Source organism: Erinaceus europaeus, unplaced genomic scaffold, assembly GCF_950295315.1.
Source record: "Erinaceus europaeus unplaced genomic scaffold, mEriEur2.1 scaffold_756, whole genome shotgun sequence".
NCBI classification, from domain to species: Eukaryota; Metazoa; Chordata; class Mammalia; order Eulipotyphla; family Erinaceidae; genus Erinaceus; species Erinaceus europaeus.
In genome coordinates, this window is record NW_026647410.1 from 1 (window position 1) to 11,820 (window position 11,820).

General features: G+C 61.4%; 2 protein-coding genes across 3 annotated transcripts; both read left to right on the forward strand.

Moving 5' to 3' along the window:
- Window positions 1–53: 53 nt before the first annotated feature.
- On the forward strand, window positions 54–4,794 carry MAP2K7 (mitogen-activated protein kinase kinase 7). Of its 2 annotated transcripts, none has more exons than XM_060183990.1 (9): window positions 54–128; window positions 220–333; window positions 619–738; window positions 1,398–1,505; window positions 1,835–2,014; window positions 2,161–2,241; window positions 2,336–2,478; window positions 3,256–3,301; window positions 3,400–4,794. In XM_060183990.1, exons 1-9 carry the CDS (start codon window positions 93–95, stop codon window positions 3,532–3,534), a joined length of 963 nt encoding a protein of 320 aa, XP_060039973.1. In that variant the 5' UTR covers window positions 54–92; the 3' UTR covers window positions 3,535–4,794. The 2 variants fall into 2 exon arrangements, with proteins under 2 accessions (XP_060039973.1, XP_060039974.1); XM_060183991.1 differs by having other exon boundaries at window positions 64–128; window positions 1,862–2,014.
- Window positions 4,795–5,334: 540 nt separating this feature from the next.
- Window positions 5,335–10,039, forward strand: TGFBR3L (transforming growth factor beta receptor 3 like). The gene is made up of 7 exons (XM_007532852.3): window positions 5,335–5,407; window positions 5,850–5,977; window positions 6,575–6,883; window positions 7,303–7,426; window positions 7,566–7,724; window positions 8,689–8,764; window positions 9,887–10,039. The coding sequence occupies exons 1-6, from the start codon at window positions 5,335–5,337 to the stop codon at window positions 8,757–8,759; spliced, it is 864 nt and encodes a 287-aa protein (XP_007532914.2). The 3' UTR covers window positions 8,760–8,764; window positions 9,887–10,039.
- The last annotated feature ends 1,781 nt before the right edge of the window (window positions 10,040–11,820 follow it).

Sequence of the window (11,820 nt, forward strand, 5' to 3'; positions counted from 1 at the left end):
CCCCCCCCTTCCAACTCTCTCAGCGCCCCCTGTACCCCGGCCCCCCACCCCGTCCCCCCAGCATCGAGATCGACCAGAAACTGCAGGAGATCATGAAGCAGACAGGCTACCTGACCATCGGGGGCCAGGTATGGGCTTCGGGGGACTGGGGGGTGCCCTGGGGGAGCGAGGGAGGGTGCACCCCCCCCCACCCACCCTCCCTCCGTGTGTCCCCCACAGCGCTACCAGGCGGAGATCAACGACCTGGAGAACCTTGGCGAGATGGGCAGCGGTACCTGCGGCCAGGTGTGGAAGATGCGCTTCCGGAAGACGGGCCACGTCATCGCTGTCAAGGTGGGCCCCGCTCCGGGGGGGGGGGGGGGGGGTGCTGGAGGGCGCGTCTCATGGGGGAGCCTGCGGCCTGTCCCGTCAGCAGCGGCCCCAGGTGGGTGGGCACCCGAGGCCCCGCCCCCTAGAGGTGGAGGGTGGAGTCTCAGCTCAGGCCCCTCTCCGGTCTTCTGCCCCTAGAAGGGGTGGAGCCCGAGGCCACGCCCTCTAGGGTAGCCGGGTCTCGCCCCGCCCTCGCCCTCTGTGGTCACGCCCTCCCTGCCTGAGGCCCCGCCCACTCCCACCCCGCAGCAAATGCGGCGCTCGGGGAACAAGGAGGAGAACAAACGCATCCTCATGGACCTGGACGTGGTGCTCAAGAGCCACGACTGCCCCTACATCGTGCAGTGCTTCGGGACCTTCATCACCAACGTGAGCGCCCAGCCCCCTGGGGACGTGTCTCCCCCCCCCACCCCCTCTGGCTGACAGAGGTGCGGGGGATTGAACCATCTCCCCCCTGGGGGCCCTGCGGTAGCGCAGCGGGTTAAGTGCAGGTGGCGCAAACGCAAGGACCGGCGTGAGGATCCAGGTTCAAGCCCCGGCTCCGCACCTGCAGGGGAGTCGCTTCCCAGGCGGTGAAGCAGGTCTGCAGGTGTCTGTCTTTCTCTCCCCCTCTCTGTCTTCCCCTCCTCTCTCCATTTCTCTCTGTCCTATCCAACAATGACATCAATATCAATAACTACAACAACAAAACAACAAGGGCAGGAAAAGGTAATACATATTGAGATACATATATATGTGTTTAGAATCTACTTATTCACGAGGAAGATAGGTCGGAGAAAGAACCAGACCTCACTCTGGCACATGTGCTGCCGGGGCTCGAACTCAGGACCTCATGCTTGAGAGTCCAAAGCTTTATCCACTGTGCCACCTCCCAGACCACTACAAATGTATGATTAATAAATTATTAATAATTTTTTTAATAAATAATTTTAAAAAAATAAATAAGAACTCCCCCAGAGCCCGCCCCGGCAGCAGACGCCCCCCCCCCCACTCAAAGCAAGACTCTCCCCTCCCCCTCACCCCCCCAGACGGACGTGTTCATCGCCATGGAGCTCATGGGCACCTGTGCAGAGAAGCTCAAGAAACGCGTCCAGGGGCCCATCCCTGAGCGCATCTTGGGCAAGATGACAGTGGCGGTGAGCCAGGCTGGGGGGAGGTGTCGGGGGGCCAGGGCGGGGGCTAGGGGGCTCTGGGGGTGGCCAGGGATGTGGGGCCAGGGCAGGGGGTTGGGGTGGGAGCGGGGCTGGGGCTGTGGGGGGGGGAATTGGGGGTCTGGGGCTAGGGGGATGGGGGATGGGGGGGCAGGAGCTGGGGGTCAGGGCGGGAGCTGGGCCAGGGCTAGTGGGCCAGGGCTGGCCGCGTGCTGTGGGGCCCGGCTGGGGGGGCTGCGGCAGGGGCTGGGGGCCGAGGCTGGCGGGGTGGGGGGGCTTCCTGGGCCGCCTGACCTCCTCTTCCCGCCCCGCAGATCGTGAAGGCGCTCTTCTACCTGAAGGAGAAGCACGGCGTGATCCACCGCGACGTGAAGCCGTCCAACATCCTGCTGGACGAGCGGGGCCAGATCAAGCTGTGCGACTTCGGCATCAGCGGCCGCCTGGTGGACTCCAAGGCCAAGACTCGGAGCGCCGGCTGCGCCGCCTACATGGCCGTGAGTGCAGGGGACGGACGGACGGACGGACGGACTGACCGACAGGGGTAGCGGGGTTGGCAGCTCCCCCCCCACACACCCAGCGACCCAGCGACGGGCTGCAGCCACCCCGTCCGTCCATCCTCTCCCTCCCCCCCCCCCCGCAGCCCGAGCGCATCGACCCCCCGGACCCCACCAAGCCCGACTACGACATCCGGGCTGACGTCTGGAGCCTGGGCATCTCACTGGTGAGCAGGGGAGGGGTCCCCGTGGGCGGACGGGCAATCGGGGTGCCTCTGCCCCTCCCACCCGGCCAGCGCCCCTCTCCCTCTGTCCCCCCAGGTGGAGCTGGCCACGGGGCAGTTCCCCTACAAAAACTGCAAGACGGACTTTGAGGTCCTCACCAAAGTCCTCCAGGAAGAGCCGCCCCTGCTCCCCGGACACATGGACTTCTCGGGGGATTTCCAGTCCTTCGTCAAAGACTGGTGAGGGGCACCCCCCCACGCACAGCCACTCCCACGCAGGTGGGGTGCAGTTTGTTTGAAAGAAAATAATATTGCTGCTTATCTATCCATTGGCCAGAGACATTAAGGTCAGAAATCGAGGGAGTGGAGGCAAGAGAGACGGAGGGAGGGAAGGAGGGAGAGAGAGCGGGAAATCGGGCCGTAGTGCAGCGGGTTAAATGCAGGTGGCGCCAAGCGCAAGGACCCGCACAAGAATCCCTTAGGGTTCGAGTCCCCGGCTCCCCACCCACAGGCGGTGAAGCAGGTCTGCAGGTGTCTGTCTTTCTCTCCCCCCTGTCTTCCCCTCCTCTCTCCATTTCTCTCTGTCCTACCCAACAACGACAACGATAATAACTGCAACGATGAAAAACAAGGGCAATAAAAGGGGAAGGAAATAAATATAATAAAATAGAGAGAGAGAGAGAGAGAGAGAAAAACAGCCATAGCCCGGCTTCACCGTTTGTCAAGCGTCCCGTCCCATCCGTCTGCCTCCCCCAGCCGCAGGTGGGGAGCAGGGGCTTGAACCGGGTCCTTGCGCACTGCGCCATGTGCTAACCTGGCTCTCCCCCGCCACCTGGCCCCTCCCTCGGAAGGTCCTGGTTAGGGTTAGGGCCCCATCTGCAGCTGGGGAGGGGAGTGGTCCTGGCAGGCCTACAGAGTGAGGTGCTCTCACCTGACTCCCTCCTCCTCCTCCTCCTCCCCCTCTCCTCCCCTCCTCCCCTCCTCCCTCCCTCCCCTCCTCCACCCCTCCTCCTGCAGCCTTACTAAAGATCACCGGAAGAGACCAAAGTACAATAAACTACTTGTGAGTATGGGGAACCCCCACCCCCACCTGCCCCCACCCCCACCCCCGGGCTCTCCCCCTCCCGGCCCTGAGCGCCCGACCCGCCCGCCCGCCCGCAGGAGCACAGCTTCATCCGACGCTACGAGTGGCTGGAGGTGGACGTGGCGTCGTGGTTCAAGGAAGTCATGACCAAGACCGAATCCCCGCGGAGCAGCGGTGTCCTCAGCCACCACCACCTCCCCTTCTTCAGATAGGGGGACCCCAGCCCAGCCTCCCGCCAGGGGCGGCCTGGGATCCCGGATGGACGGACGGACGGATGGATGGCCGTCCAGGGCTGAGGACGGACAGACGGCGGGGGAGGGGGGGAAGGGGGTGCGCCGTGGACGGACAGACGGACGGGCCTGTCCCCCCAGCCCCCCCCCCAAAGACACTGTGAAGGCGCCGGAGACAGCAGGCCACGCGCTGACTTGCTATTTATTCACCTGTGACCTGGGGCGGGGCGGGGCCTGAGAGCCAAGCACCTGCCCCACATTACCCCCCCCCCCCCCCCCCCCCGCACGTGCTCCGCGTCTGACCCTCCTCCTGGGCCGCGGTGCAGGGGTCTCTGTCCCCGCCTCGCTGATCTTGGGGTCGTGGGGCGCCACTGGTGTTTTATCCGAGGGCGGGGGAGCTGGCTCTCGGCTTGGAGAACTTTTTACCAAAGTCACGTTGACCTGCTTGCGGTGGCCTCCCCCCCTCAATTGCCGACGTCTGGGATGGGGCCCCTACAGGCCCCCAACTCCTCGCCCCACTAGGCCTGAGAGAGAGAGAGAAAAACTGCTTCCTCCGGGTCTGGTTGCAGGTTTTCGTGGTGGTTTTTTTTTTTTGGGGGGGTCACATGGAGTGGCCTCTGGGGGGGTGGGAGGCAGGCTGGAGGGTTGCAGGGGGGAGGTGCGGACGCCCCAGACACAGAGCCTTGGCCAGGGGTGAAACCCCCACCCACCAAAAAAAAATCCTCCAGCGGGAGTGGGGGGGGGGGGTCCTTTTTCGGTGGGTGATGCTTGCAAAAAAAAAATTATATATATATATATATATATATGAACAGACAGGAAACAGCAAGCAGAGGAGACCCCTACGCCCCCCCATAAGACCCCCGTTGACGCCAAAGGCCGCTGCAGGCTCCCTGCTCCCTCCCGCGCGTCTGCTCCCCGAAACCTTGGGGTCTCGGCGCCCCCTCCCTCTAGTCCCTTGAGTGTGTTAAGGGGGGTCCCCCAGTCAGCAGGGTCCCCTCGGAAGAGGCCACGCGGCTGGTCCCAAGGCCGGGTGGACCCCGGCCATGTTTATTTAACTTGATTTTGACTTCTTTTTTTTTCTCTTCTCTCCCCCGCCCCCCCCCTCCCCGTGTGTCCACCTGCCTCTGTGTCCCCGTGTCTCCCCCCCCCCTTCCGGGCCAGACAGGGGCCTGGGCCGCCCGGCCACCACCCCCCTTTCTCAGGCCACCAGGACTTGCCCCCCTTTTTAAAAAACAAAACAAAGGCCCTCCAGTTTCTAAACCCTTAGATGCTTGAGAATAATTAAAAAAAAAAAAAAAAAAAAAAAAACCTTTCTTCCATCTAGAGTGTCTGGTTTCTATCGAGAGATGGGTGTGCCGTGCCTTGTGGGTAAGCCGCTGTATGGGGGTGACACTGAGGCAGCATGGAAGCCAGTGCTTGCAAGGGACTCTTCCCTCCCAAAGTCACCAGCCTTACTTATTTTGGGAAGGGAAGAGAGCTCAAGGTGCCATACGCACCTGACTCACCTGGGTTCCGGACCCCGGCACCACATGGCAGCATCCAACACCACCAGGAGAAGCTCCTTGAAAACATAGCCCCGCGCAGCTTTTTTTTTTTTTCCCCTCCTCCTTTCTGAAATATCCAGGGCCAGAAAACAACACTCAGGGGCCAGGTGGGAGAGGAACTCTTAATCCTCAAAGACCTTGGGCCAGGGCTCCCATGTTCGGCCCTGAGGTGGGGGGGGGGGGGGTTGGGGCGCACCTTCTCCCTAGTCCTCTGCCAAGGACAGACACGCAGCTCAGCATGCTGGGTGCCACGCTGCGGCTGCTGCTGCTCCTGCTTCCAGGGACCCCCGCCTCGCCGGGCAGGCCCCCCGGTAGGTGGGTGAATGGCGGGGTGGGGGCTTCTGAGGGTCCCCAGCTTCCGAGCCCCCTCCCCATCCAGGGACACCCCGTAAGGACCTGCCCCTTAACGAGGTCGGTGCCCAGCTCCTCCTTCGCCTTGGGTCATAGAGACCCCAAAATGGGGGGAAGCCAGGCGGGGTTAGCTCTGGACAGTGCGCTGCTCTGCCATAGCCGGGGACCCAGGTTCGAGCCCCGGCCCCACTGCAGTGGGGGAAGCTTAGGGGATGGGGCGTCTTTCACTCTCAAAAGAGGCACGTGGCCCAGAATGGAGGGGGGGAGGTCGGGACGAATAACCCCCCTACCCCCTTTGCAAAGAAGGGTCGCGGCCCGAGGAGTTGGGGGTCAGGTCCCTGGGGAGACGGTGAGGAGGGGGTAGGCCTCGGGGCACAGCAGCCAGCCGCCTCCTCCCCGCAGCCCTTCCGGCCCCCGGCCCCTGGCTGCGGCGCCCCCTCTTCAGCCTGGAGCTGTCCGACTCGGAGGGCGTCTTCCCGCGCCGGGCGGGGCCGCTGGAGATCCCCGCAGACAGCCGCGTCTTCGTGCAGGTGCGCTGGGGGGTGCGGGGGGAGCGCGGCCAGGACCCCAAACACCGAGTCTGGCTCCGCCCCCGCGATCCTGGGCCCGCCCACCGTGGGGATGGCTCCCTCCTGGGACCCTGGCCCCGCCCCCATTGGGGTTTGGCTCCGCCTCTGCCCCGCCCCCTGGGGTCCCGACTCCGCCCCCCGCTGGAGTTTGGCTCCTCCCCCACAGGGGCTTCCCGGCCAGGCCCCTCCTTCGCTGGGACCTGACTCCCCCCCACCCACAGGTTGTCCCGCCCCTGCTGTTGGGACCTGGCTCCGCCCCACCTGTGGTCTGGGCCCCGCCCCCTGGGCATCTGACTCCGCCCCCTCACCCTGGTTCTGCCCCCATGCTGGGACCTGGCACCTCCCCCTGGGATCCGACCCCCCCCCCCAGCCTGGCCCCCCTTCCTCGGCACCCCTCAAGCCGCCCTGGTCCGCCCCACCCCCTGCACTGGCCCCGCCCCTGCACTCCAGACTCCGCCCCTTCACCCCCGCAGGTTCCCACCCCTGGCTCTGGCCCCGCCCCTTATCTGTGCCCCGCCCGTCGGTCCTGACCCCGCCCCCTCCCGCCCCTCCCCGCAGGCCGCCCTGGCCCGGCCCTCCCAGCGCTGGGCCCTGGCTCTGCACGGCTGCTCCGTCACCCCGTCTTCGCGCCCGGCCGCGGGGCCCGCCCTGACCCTCCTCCGGGGGGGCTGCCCGACCGATGCGTCCGTCGCCTGGGCGCCGCCCCCGCCCCCGCTCCCCGGAGTCCCTCGGCCCGCGCGCTTCAGCTTCCGCCTGCGCCCGGTCTTCAACGCCTCGGTCCAGTTCCTGCACTGTCAGCTCAGCCGCTGCCGCCGCCTCCAGGCAGCCCGCAGGGACTCGCCGCCGCCCGGTCCGCCGCCATCGCCGGTGCGGGAGGCCCGGAACCCCGGCGTCCGAAGTGGCAGAGAAGGGGGGCTCTGCGCAGGGGCACTGGGACCACCTCCTACCCCTTTGTTTTTTTTATTGGGGAAGGGATGTCTTCCAGATGTCTCTGGGGCTGGGGGAGGGCTGCACGTACAAAGTCTCCCAGGGGTCAGATTTGGGGGGTACCCCATCATCAGAGCCACCTCGCAAGCCCCCTCCCCACTACTTAAGGGGCTGGGACTTGGGGGGGGTCTTTTTGGACTTGGGGAGGGGTATGCAGGAACACACACACACACACACACAAAGTGGACGGATTTTTCCAGAAGCGTTGCAACAGACAGCAAGACCCGGACTTTGGGGGGCGCCCTGGGGAGCTGAGCCTGCACCCGGGACCCCTGACCTCCTTGCCCCCCACCCCCCAGTGTCTGCCCCCGGATGAGGGGTGCACCGGCGTCGGCGGCGGCGGGGAGACCCTGGGAGCCGACAGCCCCCACCTGCACACGCTGACGCAGCCCATCGTGGTCACCGTGCCGCGCCCGCCCCCCCGTAAGGCTGTCACCCCGGGGTGGGGGTGGGTGGGGCGCCTCCAGAGGACCCACGGGCCGTGCGCTCACCCCCCTCCATCCATCACCCACCCCCCGCACCACGGGAGACCGCCACAGCCGCTGCCCCCTTGTCCCCGCAGGACCCCCCAAAGGCGTCCTCGGAAGAGCCCCGCAGCCCGAGACCCCCGCTCCGGCCCCCGCAGCCCTGGAGGCCGCGCCGGTCGTGGCGCTGGTGCTGGGCGCCTTCGTGCTGGGCGCCGCGCTAGCCGCCGGGCTCGGCCTGGTCTGCGCGCACTCGGGTACCCCCACGCGTGCCGGGGACCCCCAACTCCCACCGGGCCCCCCCTGCTCTGCCAGGCACACCCCAGTGCTTCTGGATACCCCCCCCCCAGTTTCTCCGGATCCCCCTCAATTCTTCCGGATCCCCCCAATTCCTCCGATCCCCCTCAATTTCTCCGGATCCCCCAATTCTTCCAGGTCCGCCCCAATTCCCCGGGTCCCCCAATTCTTCCAGATCCCCCCAATTCCTCTGGATCCTCCCAATTCCCCCGGGCCCCCCAAGCTCTGGTGTCCCCCAATGCCCCTGGTTCCCCCTAATTCCTTCGGGTCCACCCAATCCCCCAGGACCCCAAATTCCCTTGGGTCTCTCCAATGCCCCCAGGTTACCCCAATACCGCCGGGTCTCCCCAAATTCCTCAGGGTCCTCCCAATCCCTCCAAGGCCCCCCTAATTTCCCCAGGTCTCCTCGATTCCTCCAGATCCCCCCAATTCCCACGGCCCCCCATTCTTCCATGTCCCTCTAATTCTCCTGGATCCCACCAAGTCCCCCCAATTCCCCTGGACACCCCCAATTCCCCCAATCCCCCTGGTCCCCCCAATTCCTCCGGGTCTCCCCAATTCTTCCGAGTCTTCCTACCTCCTCCGGGGTCTCCCAGCTCTTCGTGTGTGTGTGTGTGTGTGTGTGTGTGTGTGTGTGTGTGTGTGTGTGTCCCTGTCCCCAATACCCGCGGGATGACCTCGCCTCGCCAGGGCCCCCTGCCCCTATTTATTATTTATCCCGGGTCTCCCTACATCCACCGGGGTCCCCCCAACCCTCTAGGTCTCCCAGCTATTCCGGGTACCCCCATATATACCCTAGGGACCCCCTCATCCCGCCGAGGTCCCCCCACCAACCCACCTGAACCCCGGGATTGCCCTGCTACACCCCCGGCAGCCGCCAGGGGGCGGCCAGGGCTGTGTGCTGAGCCTACTCCTCCCTTCCAGGGCCCGCACCGCCCCGGCCAGCGCCCCCCAGAGCCTCGCCCAATGGCCCCCCGCCCCGCCAGCCCCAGTGAAGCAGGTGACTAATCTTGGGGGGGTGGGCCGGAGAGCAGGGCTCACCTGGACTCTGTGGACGACCCAGGTTCGAGCCCTGCCACCGCCAGTCACTCCCTCTTGTCTCTGTCTCTGTCTCTCTCTGCGTCTCTCTCAATAAAAGACAGTTATGCAGAAGTGGATCTGGTATCGCTCTGTCTTTCTCTGTCTCCCCATCCCCTCTCAATTTCTGGCTGTGTCTGTCCAAGAAAGAAAAGAAAAACAAATTAATAAAAGTAAAAACAAATTAATTTTATTTTTATCTCCAGGGTTATTACCAGGGCTCGATGCCTGCAACACGAATCCACTGCTCCTGGAGGCCATTTATTCCCCCCCCCATTTTTTTTTTTGTTACACTACTTGTTTTACCATTGTTGTGGTTATTATTATCATTGTTGTTGATGTCGTCATTGTTGGATAGGACAGAGAGAAATGGAGAGAGGAGGGGAAGACAGAGAGGGGGAGAGAAAGACAGACACCTGCAGACCTGCTTCACCGCCTGTGAAGTGACTCCCCTGCAGGTGGGGAGCCTGGGACTCGAACCAGAATCCTTATGCCGGTCCTTGCGCTTTGTGCCACATGCACTTAACCCGCTGTGCTACCGCCCGACTTCCTTAAAAAAATTTTTTAATCCCGGGAGTCGGGCGGTAGCGCAACAGGTTAAGCGCACGTGGCGCAAAGCGCAGGGACCAAAATAGGAATCCTGGTTCGAGCCCCCGGCTCCCCACCTGCAGGGGAGTCGCTTCCCAGGCGGTGAAGCAGGTCTGCAGGTGTCTGTCTTTCTCTCCCCCTCTCTGTCTTCCCCTCCTCTCTCCATTTCTCTCTGTCCTATCCAACAACGACGACATCATTAACAACAATAAAAACAACAAGGGCAACAAAAGGGAAAATAAATATAGTAAAAAAATTTTAAATAAATAAATCTCAAATGATAACAGAAGATCTATATACACAGAATTCTCTCTACAAACCTCGTCCCCACCCTCACTCCCCCCCCCCCCCAAATGTATATGAAGCCACCTCTGGGCGCGCAGGCGGATGGGGGCAGGAGGGGGAGGTTGTTCATAGAATCTTCGACTCTTGCTCTGCCTGGGTCGTTTGCCCCCAGGAATGGCGGTGAGCCCCCAAAAGGAGAGAAGTGTGGCTGTGCACCTGGAACTCCAGCATCCCTGGCCGTCGGACCCAGAGCCCAAGGCATCACTTGTCTGTCCTCCCTCCCTCCCTCTCTCCGGTCTTCCATGCAATGCACCCCGAGTTCCGAAATGAACCTTTGCTGTGATACCCTGTGTGTTGTCCTTAGTCCTGGCTGGGAGGCGGAGGGGCCGGGCAGGGACAGGATGGGAAGGGCTCTGGGTTCAAGGCCTCGGTCCCCCATGTGCGGGGAGGTGAGGAGGGAGAGTTTCCTGAATGGAGCAGCAGTGCTGCAGGTGTCTGTCCTCTTTCTCTCTTTTCTTTCTTCTTTTTTTTTCCCAGATCCCTGCCGAGCTCTGGCTGAAGGTGGTGCTGGGGATTGAACCTGGGACTTCAGAGCCTCGGGCAGGAGAGTCTCTTTGCAGAACCATTATTGTTGTCTACCCCCTCTCATAGAAATTAAAATATACTCCCAGTCTGCCTCTCTCTTTCCCTAGTAGGGTGGGTAGAGAGTGGGAAAGCTATCGGGGGAGGGGGTGGGATATGGAGACTGGGCGGTGGGAATTGTGTCGAGTTGTACCCCTCCTACCCTATGGTTTTGTTAAGTAATCCTTTCTTAAATAAAAAAAAAAATTAAAATTAAAAAAAAAGGAAATTAAAATATATATATTTTATTGGGGGCCGGGCGGTAGCACAGCGGGTTAAGCGCACGAGGCGCAAAGCACAAGGACCGGCATTAGGATCCTGGTTCGAGCCCCCGGCTCCCCACCTGCAGGGGAGTCGCTTCCCAGGCGGTGAAGCAGGTCTGCAGGTGTCTGTCTTTCTCTCCCCCTCTCTGTCTTCCCCTCCTCTCTCCATTTCTCTCTGTCCTATCCAACAACAATGACAGCAATAACAACAGTAATAATAACAACAGCGACGATAAACAACAAGGGCAACAAAAGAGAAAAAAATAGCCTCCAGGAGTAGTGGATTCATAGTGGCAGGACCGAGCCCCAGTGATAACCCTGGAGGCAAAAAAAAAACACAACATTTTATTATCTTTATTTTTTAGATAGAGACAGAAATCAAGAGGGACAGAAGAGATAGACAGAGAGAGACACCTGCAGCCCTGCTTCACTGCTTGTGAAGCTTCCCCCCGCAGGTGGGGACGGGGGCTCGAACCTGGGTCTTTGTGCGCTGTAAAATGTGTGTTCAACTAGGCGTGTCACCACCTGGCCTCCAATATTTTATTATTATTATTATTATTATTATTATTATTATATCACTACTCTGTTCAGCTCCGGCTTATATTGGTGCTATCAATGGAATCTGGGACCCATGGTGCCTTAGGGTTGAAAATCTTTTCGGGATGGAGGGTAGACAGCATTATGGTTCTGCAAACAGACTCTCTTGCCAGAAGCTCCAGAGTCCCAGGTTCAGTGCCCCGCACCACCATAAGCCAGAGCCGAACAGTGCTCTGGTTAAAATAAATAAATAAATAAATAAATAAATAAATAAATAAATAAATAACAGAAAGTCTTTTTTGCAGAACTAGTATGCTACCTCCCCAGCCCACTCTCCCTTTTTCATGAAAAAGGCCAAAGACCCTCCTGCCTGGGGCTCTGAGGTCCCAGGTTCCATCCCCAGCACCAGCATCAGCCAGAGCTGAGCAGGGCTCGGGCTTTCTCTGCCTCTGTATTTCTCTCACACCTGACTGAACCTCACGTTACAGTGAGCAAAGACCGTGGTTCGAGCCCCCGGCTCCCCACCTGCAGGGGGGGAAGCTGCACGAGTGGAAGCAGGGCTGCGGGTGTCTATCATCTCCCCCTCTCTTCTCAATTCCTTTGTCTCTATCCAATAAGAAATACATCAAAAATAAATATTTGAAATATATTTTCGAATAAATGGGGGCTGGGAAGGGGACCTGGT